This window comes from Poeciliopsis prolifica, unplaced genomic scaffold (genome assembly GCF_027474105.1).
Source record: "Poeciliopsis prolifica strain line A6 unplaced genomic scaffold, Auburn_PproV2 SCAFFOLD067, whole genome shotgun sequence".
NCBI classification, from domain to species: Eukaryota; Metazoa; Chordata; class Actinopteri; order Cyprinodontiformes; family Poeciliidae; genus Poeciliopsis; species Poeciliopsis prolifica.
Window position 1 is genome coordinate 1704843 of NW_026562442.1, and position 20168 is coordinate 1725010.

The 20168-nt window shown below is 36.4% G+C and overlaps 1 protein-coding gene across 3 annotated transcripts in view; it reads left to right on the top strand.

Annotated features, from left to right (window-relative positions):
* The window catches only part of magi2a (membrane associated guanylate kinase, WW and PDZ domain containing 2a), a 191598-nt gene that overhangs the window by 102781 nt on the left and 68649 nt on the right, over nucleotides 1–20168 (top strand). For all 3 annotated transcript variants that reach the window (XM_055020357.1, XM_055020358.1, XM_055020359.1), the window contains exons 3-5: nucleotides 7360–7479; nucleotides 12621–12839; nucleotides 17297–17507. In XM_055020357.1, the coding sequence (XP_054876332.1) occupies nucleotides 7360–7479; nucleotides 12621–12839; nucleotides 17297–17507 (550 nt within the window). The remainder of the gene's footprint in view (nucleotides 1–7359; nucleotides 7480–12620; nucleotides 12840–17296; nucleotides 17508–20168) is intronic.

Below are 20168 nucleotides of genomic sequence, written 5' to 3' on the forward strand. Positions count from 1 at the left end.
GAGGTTTGTGTGTCAATTCCTGCAGTTGTTTTTGGTGCAGTGCCCCCAGAGGCAAGGAGGGGAACAGGTTTTTCAAAGAGTTTGGATCATTTAAACAATGCAGTGTGAAAGCAAACCATACAAACTGAAAAAGTAACAAATGTTACGGTTTTGTTCCAAGTCTACCAGACGTGAAAACACCCTAAGTTGGACTAAGACTCTCCTTAGACTAGTTTAAAATATTAACTGTATGTTAAATTATCATTGTCAAATGTCGGCTAGCTCATTAGCGTCAGAGACAAACATGTTCTTCAGTGGAAGGTGCGTTTGACTTATTAACCAGTGGCACTTCTAAAATGAACAGTTTGATGTTGCCGCTTTATGTTTCTGCTAGCTAATGAGTCGCCGCTCGTTTCCAGGCGATCATTTAGCAATGACCGTAAAACTAAACGTCACGCCTAAAAAAACTTGTAACTGTTTTGTTTGTGTGGAAAATGTTTTTGTGTTTTTCGACCTTATTGTTACGGATACACTTGAATGTAAACTCCAGCTCTGCTGTTGCGCGTTGTGGTTTTGAGTCTTTCTCTGCGTTACTTTCCCTTTAGCGCTTCAGCCGCTGTAATTCCTGAAAGTTCAAGAAACAGTAAAAAAATAAATAAATTGCCCCATTCGCTCATAGAAAGTTGCAAGAATCAGACATGGTAGGGCAAAATATTTCAGAAAGTATTTAACACACTGTCTCCCACAGAGCCCGTTGTGTCATATTTAATCAATTGTCCAATCTAAACAATAAATTAGTTCAGTCCACCTTTCTAAGTTTACATATAAGAACAGTGTTCCCAACTTTACTTTCAGGCACATTTTATAGAAATCTGATTAAAAAATAAGGGCCTTACAAATATTTTTGAGCCAAATTCATCCACATTCTGCTTCAAAACAGATCAAGTTTCCAAACTCAGCTTGTTTCGGTGTTTCTGGTCTCTAGTGTATTAAAACTGTGGTTCAGGTTGACCAAGTTTTCAGGTCACTAAATCTCTTTTTCTTGGAGATCAAATTGGGAAATATTAGCTTCTCCAGACTTGAAGTTTTTTCTGCCTGGAGGCAACGCATCCAGGAATTAGTGTCATAGCTGAATTATAAATCATAGATTGCAAAAGTTGTCAAGATAGTAATTGAAACATAAAGAAGCTAAAATGAAAGTGAGGTTCGCTGAAGCCAGAAAAGCCTTTAATTGAACTGGAGGTTGTCAAGGCAACCAACACAATTACTATTCAGACCAAATCAGAGACTTTCCAAACCAATTCAGCTGCTAGATTTTCTCTGACATCATGCCGAACCTTGTGGATTCAATCACTAAAGCAAAGAGCATTTATTCTTAACGTGAATCATTTCTCTTGATTAGTCATGCATCCTGTGCAAAAATCAAACACAAAGGTTTGTGTCACGCTGCGTCGTTGCTTTTGTTCAGTCAGGGTTTGTTTGAACCCTTGTCTTGTAATCTTTTTCTTCCGACTCGGAGCACAAACACGTCGTCTCCATACCATAAACACACGCTGAGATCTCTGCCTCTGCTTCAGGATTAAATCCTTTCGTCTGAAATGGAGGCCAGACATTGTCAGTCTCACCTTTAGTTGCAAGAGGATTTCCGAGCGGCTGAAGGCTACGAACGCAGCCGCCCACACTACAACTCATCTTCTGCTCCTCCTTCCATTCACACTCGGCTCAGTAAGGCGATGAGTTGTTTCCTGACCATTTCCTAACAAACCTGCTGAAGCTTGTTTGTTTTGAAAGGTGAATTTATACTTTATTAGAGCATGAAAGTTCTGCTGCAGATGCATTTGGTGTATAAATTAATCATGTTTTTATGTGTCATGTTTTATCTGAGTTAAATTATGCCTGCAGGCGATATCATGGTTTAATTATGCAATACACTGCAAGTTTCTTCATTAATCTGACTTAATTATTTATTTAGAACAATTCATAATAAGGATGCTAGTTATTGATTTATGAGTTGATCTAACGTTGGTTGATCATTTTCTCATAACATTACCAGAATAAAGTAATTTCAAAGCTCTGATGTCAATAATTTGATCTTGAAGTTTTAACAGAAAAAGTATTTCCTTATTTATAAAAGAAACAACAAAGTACTACTTCACAAAATGCTAAATTTTCATCAAACGTCTCATCATGACTTTACTCTGTTAAAAGTATGACTAAATTCTCATAATATTAAGACTTTTTTCTCATAATATAAACAACTTTACTGTCATTTTATGACGTTTTTTCTAATCTTAATATTACAAAATTAGAAATATTACGGCTCCGTTCTCATGAACTTATGACTGTATCCTGGTAACAGCTTTTGTTGGTGATATTACAACATTATTCTGGTAAAATTACAACTTTATTTCTTTAAAATTATAACTTTATTTTGACTATATTCTCTTTTGAGGTCATTCTAGTAACATTATGACTTTTTTCATATTTTATTTTTTGTAATACTACAGTACTTTTAGCATATTTTGCTGCATGGGTTTATGTGCAGAGTATTTATCCTGTAATCTACCTGTTGAGATTTGCACTGATGGTCATTTGATTTTCCCCAAATATATTTATTTCTGTAATGTAGTTGTTCTAGAAATGATAAACTCATTTAAAGTCGTTCTGTCTTTCCGTCTCTACAGAGTCACAGATTATGTCAAAAATTGATGAACTCTTTATAAAAAACACACACACAGCTAAATATAGTTCTGCCGCATCAAAGGTCTTTGAAAATATGTCTGTGTGTGTGTTTGCTGCTCAGTCAGTAGCTCTGCCTTGGAGGAAGGCTAATCTGAGAGGTACACAACCCCCTATCTCCCCTCCGCCCCCGCCGTGCCGACAGACACAATCAACAAGCTCTCCTCTGGAGCTGCGACACATGCTCAGACAATCACTTTCTCTTATTTCGTTCCCTGCTGCTTGTTTGTTCTCATAAGCCTTAACAAATCACTCCCTGTGTGTTCTGCTTTATTGATTTTGCTTTGAAGGGTTCTCCAAGCAGGTAGGAGAGCAAACCGGCTTTCATATTATTTCATGTGATACTGGAATCCGGATCATGTGCTTGGAAAAAATAAGACGACTGTTGAGGAAGAGGGTTGTAAAAAAGCATAGTTTCAGTTGTTATCAGATGATCATCTGGTCATTGGTTGCTGTTTCACAGGTGACCTCGGATAGGTCTATGACTAATAAAAAAACATGTTTCTTGCTTTGTTTTGCATCCTTAGATTCTCCAGCGCAAACTAAACGATCTTGGTCCATTTTCAAAACCTGAGAGACACATTAGCTGGCAGAAATCCTGGATACAACGGTTTGATCGGGTTCGATCACGCCGTGTGGTGTCCAACAATGGGCACAAAATAATAGTCCAGTTGACTAGTTTTAAAACCAGGCATTAATCAATGCTTTACAATAATCTACCTGCAATGCATGTGGCTAGCATCAGTCCTGACTGAATGAATATCATTGTTACCTATTTATGCCATGTTGATGATGAACAGCTGAAAAGTTGCTCGGTTTTTCAACTGCAGTAGCGATTTCGCTTCAACTCTTCTCCTTATTTCTATATTCTTTGCACGAAATGTTGACTAAACATTAATGTTGTTTCTATATATCACCTCCAGTGTCCGCTGGACTTTGGGTTGCGCTGCGTCAGCTGTTTGGGATTCCCTCCATAATTTCCCCTTAGAAAACACGGAGGGAAATCCGAGCTTTCTGATTGGCCACCGGTCACATTCAACAGGCTGAGTTAACGCTCCCAGTCGGGGAAAACCCAGCAGTCTTTTTTTGGCAAAAAATTATACGTTTCAAAAACTTATGCAATGTAAGGTTGCAAATCCGCAGGTACTGCATGTTACCTAGCAACCCCATTAGAGTTCCGCCCATCACCTAGCAACCCCAGCAGAGTTCCGCCCATCACCTAGCAACCCCAGCAGAGTTCCGCCCATCACCTAGCAACCCCAGCAGAGTTCCGCCCATCACCTAGCAACCCATGCTAAACTCCAGCAGGTTTGTTCAGCTAGTTTTCATATTCAAATTCAAAAATGCTTTATTAATCCCAAAGGGAAATTAAATGTTGTTGTAACTCATTAATTTAATTCTTCAAAGAGTTATTGAAAAAGGTGACGGCTGTTGGCAGGAAAGATTTCTCATAGCAGTCTGTATTACAGTGAATCTGAAGAAGCCTCTGACTGAAGGTACTCTGTCTTCACAAGAGAGTCGCATGCCATGGATGGACACGGTTGTCCATAATTTTCTTGATTTTATGAAAAGTACAGCTACTTTCCATAACTGTACTATTTCTAGAAGCAGTTGAAAACCAAAAAGCACAAAAACATTCAAAACGTAAATTCTGCATAATCTTAAGATATTTTATGAAATTGGCCTTTACTTAACATTTGATACTGCTCAAGAGTATTTTTTCTAAGTGATTTAAACAGATTTAAATGGGGCATTAATCAGTTGTTTTATTCGTTTAAACTCAAACTTGGTGGTTCTCACAGAAGGTGGTCATGAATGTTCACCATTTGAGATTGGAAATATTGAGTCAAATGAATCAGAGCTTAAAATAACCATTTAAAAGCTTCCTGAATTAGCTCTGCTGACCTTAGTTCAACTGAAATAAAACTTTGATTATTAAAGTCTCATTTATTCAGTTAAAAAGTGCATTATTTAGCACCCAACTAAATATAGACAAAGTTTTAGAAAGTGGTAGCTTTCATCAGTGGGTCGTCTATCATATTTAATTAGTTGCTTCAACATTAACTTTAAAAAGACTGAAAAAAAAACGTTTTTTTTAAACTTCAATCTTCCTTTTGAAAAAATGTCCTCAAATATTTGACAACCAGTGGCCTACGGGAGGCCCTGATCATTCCTCAGCCCAAAAATGAATCATGAATAATCAACTTTTTTAGACTGGAACAAAACCTCTGAAAATGGAAACAAAGCAATCCAAAACATTAGATCTGTGTTGGACTGAAAACATAAACCTAATATTTTATTTGTTTAAGATGAATCTGTACGCCTCTCTTTAGCAGATAAGATGAAGGATAGAATTTTTTTTTTAAAAAAGAACAATATATTAACCTAAAATTGTAAACTCTACAAAGCAAAATGAGGAGAAATGCTCACACATTGCCTAAAATGTCAAAAGTTGTAAATTTAAAAAAAAAAGCATAAAATGGATTTTTGTTTTTAATTTTCTTTTAATAATAATTAATAATATCTGTTCCTATTGCTCAACAACTTTAAAATCCACCCATGGATGGCAGCCATTAAACAGAGTGCTGCTGTGTCACGTCTTCGTTTGAGGTTATTCACAGTTGCATTTAATTAGTAATACAAACAACCATGCAAAAAAATAAACTCTGCATTGAGCATTTAGTCCTGCTGTGTGAACGTTGCCTTAGTCTAAAGTGAACAAAACTGTACGACTCTTGAGAGTTGAAAACATATGGATGGCGTATTTATTTTCATCCCCCAGTTGTGTTTCCACAATTAAACAGTAACTATTTACAGTGTCTCTCTGTACGTCCCAACAAACGGAGCATGCAGGCTCTGTTTTTAGTTTGAACAATGTTCTCAGATGTGGAACCCCATTCGGCAGCTCCGGGGTAGAGCGCTGTGCGCCGTCACAGCTGGGATCAGCTTTAACAAGTCTAATTAGCACAAGGCAAAGACGGAACATTTACGAAGTTGTTTGTACCGCATTTGATGCTGTAAATATTTTTTAAGTAACTACAGGAAGATCTTTACATGTCAGTAAACTTGAGTCAAGACGTCGCAGTGCAGAGGGGAATATTGCTGTTATTAGCGGAGCCTCCTGTCAGGAAGTCTTTGACATGCTGTCACCTCCATGCAAATGGACTAGATTTCACCTCTGGGTGTCCAAATTGCATCACTTAGCTGCTAAATTGGTGCTTCGCCTTTCCTCCACTGGCTAAAAGCTCAAATAGTCGACCTTTGCCTTGCAGTAGAGAAAAGGACAAAAAGGAATAAAGAAGACGTTCAATAAAGAGACGGACCGGGGTCAGTGCAGTTCAGCTAAGGGTCATTCTGAAACATCAACCAAAGTTTGATCATTTTAGGCAGTAATGAGCAAATCTATTCAGCAATTACTGTGGAAATGATCAGTTTATCCTTTATCACATTTTCAGATCAAGTTTAGAGTTGTATATCACATTTCACCAATTATAAAACAATCAATAAACATCATGTTTTGTCAAATGCTTTCATCAAAGTTATCAGGAAAACACCTGAAATGTGTTGATCAATATTCCAGTTGTTAATCAAAGGAAACTCAAAACAAATCTGTTTTAGTCCAGATTTAAAGGAACTCTGAGTTTCGGCTGTTTTGCAGTTTTCTGTAAGTTTGTTCCAGATTTGTGGTGCATATAAGCTGAATGCTGCTTGTCCATGTTTGGTTCTGTTGCTGGATGCAGAGCAAAACCAGAACCAGAAGATCTGAGAGGTCCGAAAGGTTGCTTTGACAACAGCAGATCCTTAATGTATGTTGGTGTTCAGCCATTCAATGATTTATACACAAAATATAATTATTTTAAATACGATTCTACAAAATATAAAGTATTTTAAATAAATTACTTAGCAATAGGGAGCCGGTGTAAGGACATATGAATTAGTTTCTCTAAGTTTTACTGCATCATTGGTCCTTTAATCCCAGAAACATTCTTCAGGTGATAGAAGGCTGGTTTTATAACTGTCTTTATGTGTGTCTGAAGGTTCAGACCCGATTTTCAGGCCTGATCTGTAGTTTCCAGCAGTAACAACTTAAGCTGACTCTTGATCTTTTCTCTTTGGTCCAAAGGTAACGACTTCAGTTTTGTTCTGTTCATCTGGAGAAATCTATAGCGCTTTCACGCATTGATTTGTTCTTAGCATTTAGTTAAAGTTTGGTTTTGGACTCACCCGGTGACATCATCATGTAGAGCTGTGTATCATCAGCATAGCCAGGATTACTAATCTTACTTTTGAATGTTGTAGATGGAGATGAAATCTCCTTTCAAAATCTTCTCAGTTTTCTTTAGTAATTTGGGTTTTTATTTGTGGTTTTATTATTGTGGAGGCAAAAGGAGATGACACATGATTGATTAAATGTATAAAATGGATTTAGGCCGCATGCATGGACCCATCAAAGAGGTGAATGAACATCAGCGTTATGATTTTACACCAGTATGTTTCATAATTAAGCATCCAATCCGGTGTAGCTTGCTGGTGTTTTAAGAGTGTGAGAGTAATAATGTTCCACATTATTCTATACAAGTGAATCTTCTGCTCCGTTTCACAGCAGTGAAGCTTGAACCGCTGTTTTCTGTTTCTTATTAGGCACGACTCGGCAGCCCAGGGAGGGAGAAGTCCCAGGCGTGGATTATAATTTTGTGACCGTCGACCGGTTTATGGAATTGGAGAAAAGCGGCGCTCTGCTGGAGAGTGGAACATATGAAGGTGAGGATTCAGAAAAGACAACAGAAAAGACAACACGAGTGTAATTCTTCTTTGTAGCATTTTTGATTCTTTGCAGAAGACATGCTTCAAATAGGTTTGAAACAATTAATCGATTATTGAAATAGTCATCAATTAATTTAGTAATCGATTAATCATTTACTTGTTTTTGCCATTTCAAAACCAGCTTTGATGTCAGGCTGAAATTATTAATTGGATTAATTTGATTATTCAAATAATTGTCAACTAATTCAGTGATTGATTAATCATTAACTGATGTGTACAGACTCTAAAAAAGGAACATTTGTTGAAAGAAAAACTTACTGAGAGGACTGATTAAGACAAAACGGTATGAAACATACATACATTTTGTATTTATGACTAATAAAAAAACATCTGTCTTCACTAAAAAAATTCTTTGTTGTCGCATTATTTTTTATTTGCTTACTTATTTGCATCGTTTAATGTATTTTTGATATTGTATAAACAGAATGTGCCAAGTTCTTATCCGATTAATCATCAGAATAATTGATTAATCGATAACTAAAATAATCACTAGCTTCACTATAGCATCACGGGGGGTTTATTAATCCATTTTTTTTCTCCAGCTCTACATTCATCCGTCCATCTTTTAGCTCTGTGGAGGAGAGACAGTCATTATTCATCAAGGACACTTACAGGAATCTGTAAACACTGAACAGTGGAGAAAAAAGCCCACACACGCACTTCCGCAGCACCTTCATGATGCCTTTCTCATGGCCTGGACCTTGAGCTGCAGCAGCTCTTCGGTTTCTGGACCAAAACATGCACATGTTCTGTTGGGTGGTCAGATAGGTTGGACACTCTGATTTTAAACGCAGCTCAAAATGTTTCCCTTGGTCCGCCTGACGACCTCCGACTCCAGCAAACCCTGCCAATACACAGACAACGCTCTTCTCCTCCCACATGACTCCAGTCTCAGTCTGCTGCTGCAAACTGGAGAATGGAAGAAGAAAATTAAATTTCTGAAGCGCAGTTTAATGCCACTGCCAGGGGGGTTGTCAGATCCTTTTGGCGATGGAAGCTGTTTTCCACAGAGGGGAGAGAGGCTGAGATTTTTTCTGTGTAATTGATTTGCCATCATTCAGCATTTTATGTATTTTAATGATTTAATAGCCAATTAGATGAAGAATAAAGAGATAAAGGATCAAATTTGAAGGGAAGAGTACTTGGAATAATTTGTTACAGCAGCAAAGATTTGTTAAAAGGAACAATTTACAACAGAGCCTCACACATTCACAGCTCTTTGTTGGGGAGATATTTTAACATTCTGCTCACGTCTCCCTGATTTGTGTTTTTCAGCTGGACAAAAACACTAAGGTGTTTTTTTAAACACCTTAAAAAAAAGTGTTCATTCCTTCTTTGGGGTCAAATAGTCCCTTAAACACATTCATACCAAGACATCTCCAAATTCCAGGCCTTTTTACTTCCATTTTAAACATTAAATAAACTTATTTCATTATCTTGTTCGTAAAGGAGACATATGATGCAAGATTCTTTTGCATGATTTTGTACTCAACTTTGATGATGAATGATGCTTTATTTAGAATAAAATGGGAAGTTTATGTAATTTAATACAAATTGTATCTTGATGACATTTGGGTGAGGTTGTTGGATTTAGAAATGTTTTTAATAAGCTTAATGTTTGCTTTATTTATTTACAAGCTAGTTTTAGTATTATTTTCTCTTTTTTCAGGCTGTTATCAAATAATCTATTGATTAATCATTTAATCAGATTTAAAACATTGATACACTTAAGACTTTTTAAGTGAAAAATTTTATTTGCACACAATCAGGTTCCCTGATTTAACAATGTACCTAAACACACATGAAATCAGGGCTGCAACTAATGATTACTTTAGTTATTGATTAATCTATCAAGTATCTTGATGATTAATCAATTAATCAGATTTTAAAATTGCCACATTCTGCAGATTTTTGACTTGAGACTTTTTATTCAATATCAAAAATACATTTAATCAATAATTCAGTTCCTTTTTTAACAAAAAATAAACATTTTATTGCCTAAAATGCAACACACAGCATTCCTTTACTGAACATTTACATCAATTTGAGCAAAGCTCAAATATTTCTGCTTCACTCTGCATCAAAATGTATGTATTTTTTGTACAGTTCTGGTTTAATTGCCGCTCTCACTAAGGTTTTATTTCAGCAAATGGTCTTTTCTTTCAGCCTGTATACTCCAGTTAATGATTAATCAATTAATAGGTTAGTTGACAATTATTTGGTCAACTTTTAACACGATTAATTGTTAATTTGGAATGGACAATGCAGGCTAAAATTGGGTTTCTAGAATGAAATTTAATGTGACATCCCTGCCTATGTTGGATTTAAATTTGTTTCCAGAACCAGAGCTACATGAGGCATGTGTGTGTTATGCAAGTTAGCTTTCTTTCTTGTCAGAGGCAAATATTAATCTCGTCAGGTTTCAGGATTTATACGGGGCTGTTAATCCCAACAGTCCCAATAATCTCTTCCCAGCTCCTCTGTGGAGGCCTTATGTCTTCCAAAGTCAATGGGGTTTTTTTCCGCAGTGGGAGACACGAGCTAATTTTTTTCCTTTTAAGTCTCTCTGGCTTCTCCTGGTGTTTTCCTGCAGTCGGTGTTAGCGGTGTCACTAATGCTTCAGCGCGGAGCATTAAAATAATCCCTGTGGATTTTCACACGTCCTCTTCTCATGTATGATCTTTCTACCAGGAGCACCATGGTGCTGCTGAGCAGATAAGCTTTCTTAAAAGCAAACCTTCCATGAACTACTACAGGACAAGTCTGTGGCTGGAGCTAATTTTTGCCCACTCTTGTATTTTATATATAGCATTTGATCTTTTAAAGAAAAATGTATATTACAGCTTTGTTTTCTTAAAAAATGTCATTTAAAATCAATTCCAGTTGATAGAAAATGTCTAACTCTAGCTATGTCTATCTTTGAATTAGAAAATTACATTTAAATCTAAGATTTTAATCATCAACTTATTTTTACATGTCTACATTTTTTTAAAATATCCACACTTATTTATTTATTTTTACCTAATTGTGTAATTTTTGGAATTCCAGTGTAAAAAAGAAATACTACAAATGTAGGCACATTTTACAGAAAAAATAAAATGAAACCAACAAAAATATATATATCCTATTTTTTGGCACTGCCAGAGCTCCGTACTTGGTCTCTTTCGATTAAGGTTCCTGATCACTGACGTCTAAAGCCTTTGAGGATAAACTCAAATACTTACCAGCTTCTAAGACTCTGACATTTTCATGGTTACCAGATATGTCTCTGTTTAACATTTAAAGGTAAAGATTGTATGAAAAAAGTAAAAACGAAAGCAAAAAATCTTTTATTTAAACTTGTTTTCCTCATTAAAACGTGACATCCATACTTGCAGAAATATTTGTCGCATCTATATTTTTATTTGAAAGAAAGGTTTATATTTATGTTTACATAGGATTTAAAACATCCTTATTTAAAAAAGTAAATATGTTTTCATAGCATTCATATTGGAAGTGTTCATTATTACTAAAGTAAAGAAATTTGTGGAATCCATAGTTACAAAAAGTAGTATTTTCAGCATCCATGTACACAGAATTAGCAACATTTCTAGCATTCATATTTACAAAAGTAACTGAATTTATTTGCATTAATATTTAAAGAAGTAATGAAATTCATAGTTACAGAAGTAAACATTAGTAGCATTCATGCTAACAGAAATAATGTGTAGAATTAAAGAAAGTTGTTGAAATTGCTGATAAAGTTAGTTTTTGTTAATTTAGCACAACTTTTGGCACAAATTTATGGCAACAATTGTCAAGCTCACTTTATTCCACCTCTAGAAAATAAGCAAACACTATGTGTTGGTTTGAAGAATCATTAAAAAGAGAGTTTTTCAGGTTTTCACAGCGGCGGATGGAGGCTTTCAGAGCAGATGCCAAAACTCAAATCGAATTATTGTAACGAAGCGCAATCAACTTAAAGGACTGAGGAAAGGTTTGTTGCTACTTGGCAAAGAGCAGAGAAGAAAACGGAGAGAAAACTTTTATTATTGAGTCCAAGATTTGCTCAAATTTATCAAAATGAAATTCAAACATGTCTGGAAAGTGATTGCTGTGGAGATCAAAACATGAACAAAATAAATCGTTCAAGTAGGTTTTTGAGAAGCTTTTTATTTTCTATTATATTGTTTTTGACATTAAATGTGACATTAAGTGGCAAATTATAGTCATCATAAATGTGTCTCCAACTATATGCAATTTTTTCTGAGCGATTCTAAAACTAGTTTGTGTTTTTTACTGAATTCAAACTGAAGTAATGTATAGTAGACTTTCACCTATTCACAGTTCAATACTTTTTAATTTTACTTCTATAGTATTTCTAAAATATCTGAAGGAAAATGTGGCTTGGAAACTGAAATACAATGCAGTTTTTATTTTTTTATTTTTAATTACTACTACAGCTAAAATTAACATGAAGATTAATACAGTTTTAATGCCTTTACTTCAATACATGAGCTCAATATTTAAAATAAACATCTTCTAAATTATGCTTAGTGATTTAAGTGTAAGATTTTTGAACATTCTCTCTTTTTTTAAAAAAAAATCAACCAAATAACAATAAATATTTTTTGGTCGTGGTTATTTAATTTGCATCAAAGTTGTTTACAAAACTCTGATTAATAGAACAAAATTTTGTGAAAATAAACTTGTATAAGAGTAAAGTTATAACACAAGAATTAAGTTGAAATATTGTGAGAATTGTCAAAATAATACTAGAATAAAAGCATATTATTACAAGGACTTCAAAAATAAGTTGCAATATTTTGAGAAAAAAGTCATATCATCACCAGAATACTTTTGTAATGTTCTGAATTTATTCTTATAATATTTCAACTTTATGCTTGTCATTTTTTTACTTCTCATAATAGTGTTTTTATTTTCTTAGCGTAGCCTGAATACTCCATCATAAATCTCTAATCGGTTTAAAAGATTAATATTAGTTCTTCCTTCAAAAACGATTGAAAGCTAAATTGATCAGCGCCTGCAGGAAAATCAGTTGAATCACCAGAATCTGAATTTCTCTCTGCTTTTCCCAGAGAACTTCTACGGCACCCCGAAGCCTCCAGCTGAGCCCAGCGCTCCGCTGCTAAATGTAACAGACCAGCTGCTGCCGGGCGCCAGACCCAGCTCCGAGGGCAAGAGGAAGCGGAACAAGTCCGTCAGCAACATGGAGAGAGCCGGCGTCGAGCCGCCCAGGGAGGAGGAGGACGAGGAGAAGCCCGCCGTCAACGGCAACGGCGTGGCCGTCACCCCAGGTCAGAGCCCGACGGCGTCCGCGGAGGCCGAGGTCGACTCGGCTTTGTCGCGACGGTCCCGATTCGCGGCTTCCTCAAAGGCGGTCGCTTGGCAACAGGAGCGGTAACAGACATCCTTCAGTTGAGTCTCTTCAGAGGAGGAAAGAATAAAACCGTTAGTGGCGATTTAACTCGTCAATGCTGATGCACTTCACATAATGGCACGGATTTACCTCCGGAGTAATTACATCTGCAGCAAAACATGAGAATCGGAGAAGATATCAGAACCAATCGCCAGAGGGCAAACACACACACACACACACACACACACTGCTGCAGGCTGGTTCAAATCAGCTTTAATCGCAGATCTGATGTCATCAGTCTTTACTTATTTAGCACAAAACAAACTCGGATGAATCTTTTTAGAAAATAAGGCTCTGATCCGTCTCTTTGTTAAATCGTTTAACTTCGCCTGGAGCCGGATGTTAAAATCTTTCGTTTTGGAAGATTTACTTTTTGGAAATCTGTTTTTTTTTTTTTATGTCAGCGTCTACGGCGGCCATCTTGACTACCAATATGTTTTTTAATTACAAGAAAAGAACTCACATTAGGAGAATAAAGTCGTAATTGTACGAGAAGTCCAACACAACATATGACGAAACGTAAAAGGAGGAATGTTGAGCATCTTGCGAAGTTATACTTTGGTACAATTAAAAGAAAAATCTGATCTGCATTAAATCACTAACATTAGCAGGACTTTAAAACAAAAATCAAGATTTACATGGACTGATCTGCTCACATCCTGAGAACTATATGCTTCTTTTCATCATTTAAACAATTTTTCTCTTCTACTTTTAAGGCATTGTTTTTGTAAAGTTACTACTTTTTCTGCTAATATTATGGATAGATCCTGACAATTAAATATTTTTGTATTTTTGATTCTCTATCATTCGAGGGACAGAAGGGATAATTGAAATAAGACACTTTTGGAAAAATATTTTCTCTCATTTGTAATTTCTACTTTAGAAAAAAAAAAAGATGAAAGTTGGCCAGTTAGTATCTCAGCAGGTGTTGTGGTTCTTAGAAAACAGAAAAACCAGTTGCAGAAAAACTGCTAGAGAAGAGAAGTGTTTTGTCACTTGTTGACTTACCATCCAGAAACTTCTTGCTGCATTCTTGTTGGTTGTGCAGCAGGATCCACTTATGCTTTTCAAAGGTGTACGGTTGTATAATTGTGCATCTGTTTGCAGCCATTTTCTCTTGCGACTGTAAACATTGAGTAAATGTAGAGCTGACCAGACTAAAATCTCATTATCTGTGAAAGATTCTGCACAGAAAATTGTAATGAGCACGTTTTATATCAAATATGCAGACACTGGCCTGTTACCAAGCAACCCCAGTAGAATTCTGCCTGTTACCTAGCAACCCAAGTGGCGCTCCAGCACATTTTGTCAGCTGGTTTTGCCACTGTGTCTCCTGTGCAATGGTTGTTGGAATAGGGGATGTGTTGTTGACTTACCATCCAGAAACCACTTGCTGCATTCTTGTTGGTTGTGCAGGAGGCTTCACTTCTGCTTTTCAAAGACGTACAATTGTATATATGCGCTTATGTTTGAAGCCATTTTCACGTGTGACTAATAAATGTTGAGTAAATGTTGAACAGGACTAAAATCTCATTATCTAAAAATGATTTTGGACAGAAAAATGTGATGAACATGTCTTATATCACCCATAGACGTGACATAACCTGCAGAAAGAAGCATAATAGACCACATTTAATGTGATGCACCCTCAGCTTTTTATTAGCTGTTCAAACTTATCTGAAATCACACAGTGACTATTACACAGAACAGGATGTTCTGGCTGTTATCGTGATAAACACTGACTTTAATGGGAGAGGACCTTGAAAGACTCGCTGTTGATTCCCGAGGTTACATCAGCAGATGATACCTGATAGGTTCCCTTGATAGAGACGCACAAACAATTAAACCTTGGCTTATCAGAGCTTTGAGCAACAAAAACGCTCAGACACTCTCAAACGCAGAAAGCCTCCGAGTGCATCCCTGGATCACATGAACGGAGGATCATAAAAGGAGGCATTATGAGCTTTTATTTTAAGTCTTAAGCCACTCTGTGGTCCTGTGACTTTCGAAGGAGGGTTTTATAACCTGAGGAGTCCGCAGCTGCACAGAGGCAGCACCCAAAAATCTGAAGTCCAGGAAGATCAACTGGTGAATTCAATGTTCTGGAGAAAGATTTTAATATTCCCAAAGTGGATTTTTAGAGAGAGGACGGCTGGTCAAAGGATGAGATTTTGGATTTCTTATCATAACGAACTCAAACAAGGTAAGCTGTGGAATATTTAGATTATGTCCATGCATAGATAAATAAATGTATTCATTCTGATCTCCTAAACTCAAACCTTTGATGCTATATTTCCCTTTTCCAAGAATGTTAGCTGTTTTACTGTTAAGTCTAAATCTAAATGTTTAAAAAGTAGCTTAAATTAGTTTAAGATAGTGTTTATAGAGGTTTTATCATCAATCATGATGTTTTTTAGCTGAACGATTAATCAGATTAATCGTGAGGATGAATCGATTATTGAAATAATCAACTAATTTAGCAATCGATTAATCAATAACTGGAGCTTACAGACTGTAATGTAATTTGCAGAAAGAAAAACATGCTGTGAAAACTGTACCAAAAAAATCATATTGATTTTGCAATAAACATGAAGAAAAACCTTTGTATGTTCTACTTAAAACTCCACATGTGACATAGGTTTACCTGTTTTGAATTAAGGAAAGCACAATGTCTCCTCACCTTTTGCTATTGAATTATTGATTTGTTAATCCAAAATTAGCCAACAGATTAGCTCTACCAAGACTGAACTGTAAACCTGTTGATGCCAAACATTCACTAAAGAAATGCTATGTTGTTGCATATAAGGCAATAAAATCTTTATTTCCTGAATTAAAAATAGGAATTGAATTGTTTACTTGTATCTGTTAATGCATTTCTAGTACTGTATAAAAAGAATCAAGTAAAAAATCTGCAGAATATTCCAATTCTTTATCCGATTAGTTGATTAATCATACAAATAACCAATTAATCGATAACTAAAATACAGCCTTCTGTTTAAGCTGCAAAAAATTACTGCTACTCTTGAGAAAACACGTTGGATTTGAGTTGAAAATTGGATTATCAGGATGAAAATGACTTACCAACTGTAGAAACTTTCTGCAATCTGAAGAAAAATTTACATATGCAGCTATGATGTAAATTTGGTCTAAATGTTGTAGGGCTGAACCGATTAATCGGTTTCACCTGGTTTAAATTCTGGGGAAAAAACACTTGTAATAAACACCTTTTGCTATCAATTATTAATCAGTTAATCAAAAAAGAATCAACAGATTAGCTCTTCAATTAGTTGTGAACATTCACTAAAGAAATTGTATGTTGTTTCATTTTAGGCAAAAAATCTTTCATTTGTTATTCAAAAACGAATCAAATTGCTCATTTGAATCTTTTAAAGTATTTATAATATTGTATATTAAGACACGTGAAAAATTAATGAATGTGCCAATATTTTTTATCCAATGGATCGATTAATCATCAGATTAGCCTATTAATCAATAACAAAAATAATCATATTTTGTTGCTGCAAAAAAAAATTCCACTGATTTACAGAAACCTAGTTGGGTTTGAGTTAAAAGTCGAATTTGTCAAGTTGGAAATGACTTATAAACTGGAAACTTTCTGTAATCTCAAGGAAGCCTTACGATATGCGGCCATGATGTAAATTTTGCTCTAAATGATGCCGATGACTCTGAAAGCAGGGAGATAAAACGAATACAGTAAAACAGAAAATATTGTTAACTGAAGCTCAGTACCTTCAGCCTCTGGGCATGTTGGATGTGAAGCTTTCCTACTGCTGCTCTCGGCTCAATAGCAGCCGTGTGTGTCTGTGGATGGACAGTATGGTCTGACCAGCACAGCTGAAGGGGAATCAATAGAGCACAGCGGTCTCTGTGATCTGAGCAGTTCACTAACTCTCACTTTCCCTCCCATAGATTATCTCTCAATCCCTTCGCTTTCATTTGTTCCCCTCACTCCGCTCTCCTCCTCCAGATCTCCTCTGGGAAAGAGACACTTGCCATCGCTTCCCATTTTTCTTCCTGTGACACCTTCACACAGCACCACAACTCAAAGTAGAGCATCTCTGCCTGCTTCTGTCTCAATCTTTACTGTCTCCTCTCCTTTATTCATCTTTCTGTCTCGTTAACCTCCCTGCCTTTCCCCTGAGTCACTGCCTCCTATCCTTTTCCAATCCTTCGTTCCTATATTTATGCCTCAATCCGTCACTTCTCCGGGGTTTTTTTTCGCCTTTCCCGTGTTGTCTTTCACTCTCCTCACCTCTTGTCCTTTCTGTCTGAGAACGTCGAACCTGACTCATCCTTACCTTGTTGTCACCTCAGAGTCAAGCGAGCACGAAGACAAGAGCACAGACGCTTCAGGGGACGTCGGACCTCAGAGTAAACCGGCAGAGGCCCCGGCAGAAGTAGCCCAGGAGGACGGCCAGTCCCCGAAGACGGTGATCCCCAAACTGGAGGAGAACGACGAGCTAGGACCGCTGCCTGACAACTGGGAGATGGCTTACACCGAGAAAGGAGAAGTTTACTTCATCGAGTGAGTAGAAACCAATCAGACCCAGCTGGTCAAACATCTATCAGTCAAACATCAGTTTATTTGTGCTTAAAGCACAAATAAACTGACAAAAATGGATTCCTGTAAACATAAAAACATTTTACTTGAGTGAAGGGAAGTTCTTGCTTTAAGAAAATTACTTATTGTGCAAAGTTCACATTTTGTACTTTATTTCAGTCACTTTCGTACTACCATTTGGATCTTAACTGCTTCAAAAACAGGCCAAGTGGTTAAAAAGTACAGCCAGACATTTTCTGGCAATAAGCTCACGTTTTTCGTGTGTCTAGAAAATGAGCTGTTTAAAAAACCCACATAATTTAAACTCACAAATGAGCAGATTCTGGCCCGTTACCTAGCAACCCCAGCGGAATTCCGCCCGTTACCTAGCAACCCCAGCGGAATTCCGCCCGTTACCAAGCAACCCCAGTGGAATTCCGCCCGTTACTAAGCAACTCAAGCAGAGTTCCAACATGTTTACTTGGATTTAAAGTGACAAAACTCCATAAGAAATAATAAAACTATAAAAAAATTTGATATGTTCAATATTAACTTATCTGCTGCATGTCTTTCTGTGCTTTCTGAGAAAGTTATATCCAAAAAATTAGACACTCATCAGTGAATTTCATTTAATGAGATGCTACCAATGCATTGTATGGAAGCTTTACTGAGAGATTTACTCACTACATAATTTGCCTCCAAGTTTATCCATGAAGGTTATGAACAAAGAGGAAAAAAATAAAAAAAATTGCCAAAAAGGATTTATTTTTTATTTTATCCCAATCACAAAATTCCCTGATATTTAACCCTCTCCAGGCAGGTGTTGCAGATTTGCAACAACTTAAACAGTCTTTTCAAGTAATTTGAGCCTGAGAGGGTTAATAGTGGCTTTATTGCTTCTTTTTTTTTCTCAATTGAAAATTATGCTGCAGTTACTCTGCATTTATTTATTTTAAAACGTTTTCCACATTTTTACCAGAAGTTTGGATAAACTCTGACCAACTCTGACATAATAAAGTGGCAAATTGTAACCATTTGTCTTATTTTCAGAATGTATTTTCCACCAAATAAGTCAAAAATAGTTTTTTTCATTTGTTTTTTTTTTCTGCCTAATCTCTCAATGATCCAATGTTTACCTTTTTATTGCCTGTTAAGCTCTAGTCTCAGTAAAATGCTTGCTCTGAGTCTAAATAAATGGATGCATGGTGCTTTAATAAGGATTTCAAAGTCCCCAGAAATCCAGTCTTCCTCTCAACTACGCTGTAAAAGGCTCATTGCAGTTGTTAGTGCTTTAGAGCTGCAGTAAAACTGCAGGTGAGTCTTTATTCTGCAAGAATAATGGAGTTGCCGTGTGCTTTTGAATTGGTGTGAAGGGAATTCAACGTGTATTTAGAGACTGACTCTTGTGCACGCACTAATAAAGTTCAAGCAGACATAATTTTTGTATGTTTTGCTTCGTGACTGAGTTATTTCTCGATTGGATCTTTCAGACTAGTTTGAAGTGTGTTCAGCAGCCATACATGAAGACTTTTTGTCTTCATTTACAACAGCAGCAAACTTTTAATCCCCCCCCACTGGAGATGATTTATTGTGGCCTTCATTCACCGAGGACATTACCCAATTAATTTACTTTGCCCCCCCTGAAGTGGTAGCTTGCTAATCGCTGTTGCCAAGACGTTGCTTATCTGCGATTGGCCGCCACATGAGATCAGTTTATTCATCTACAGCCCTGAAAGTGAAGCAGCTGCAGAGAAGAGCTGACAAAGATAAAGTTAAAAACAGCGATGGCGATTTAAAGCAGCAAAGATTGAGTGGGGGGCCCAAGGACTGTAAATATCGATTGATGACGAGTAGAAAGGGAAACGAGTCAACGAGGAAAGAGGAGGACAGATGGAGAAGAATCAAACAGGAATTAAAACAAGCTCACCTGGAAGAGCATCACAACTTGGCTCCATACTGAAACTTCATATGCCGCATTCATCTCTTTTAAATTGCGTCTGTCTTTCACTTTGTCTTCTATTTTTAGCTCTGGGAAAGCCAGCATCGGTTTCATCCTTCAGTCCAGTTCAGTAGAGGACAGAGAAGAGGAACTAAAACTGAGATCCTCCAGTATTTTTTTTTCCTCAAATTACGATTTAATGACTCATGACCACATGCTTTTCCCCCGAGCTACTTTTGTGCCTCTGAGCACATGAGGCTTTCACACATTTATTCGTTTTTAATGGAAAATTAACAGCGTGTTCAAAGATAAACAAGTGTGTATTATTGCAAATAACAAACACTTTGATAAAGCTCTGATATCTCAATGTTGGTATTTCATTCAGCTAATAAAAGGTTACTTTAATAGCGACATTTGAAGGGGAACTATTATGTAAAATTCACATTTTGCACTTTTTTATACTTTCACCTGGGTCTCAAATGTTTCTTAAAAAAAAAAAAATCCACCTGGGCATTTCTAGGTGATAATTTGATGTTTTTTTTTGGTGTCTTTAAACAAACCATTTCAAAAACCTTTGAAATGTAAAGCCACAAATAAGCAGACACTGAGCTGTTACCTAGCAACCGCAGTGGAATTCTGCCCATTACCTAGCAACCCGAGTAGAGTTCCAGCATGTTTGGTAAGCTGGTTTTAGCACTACATGCTCT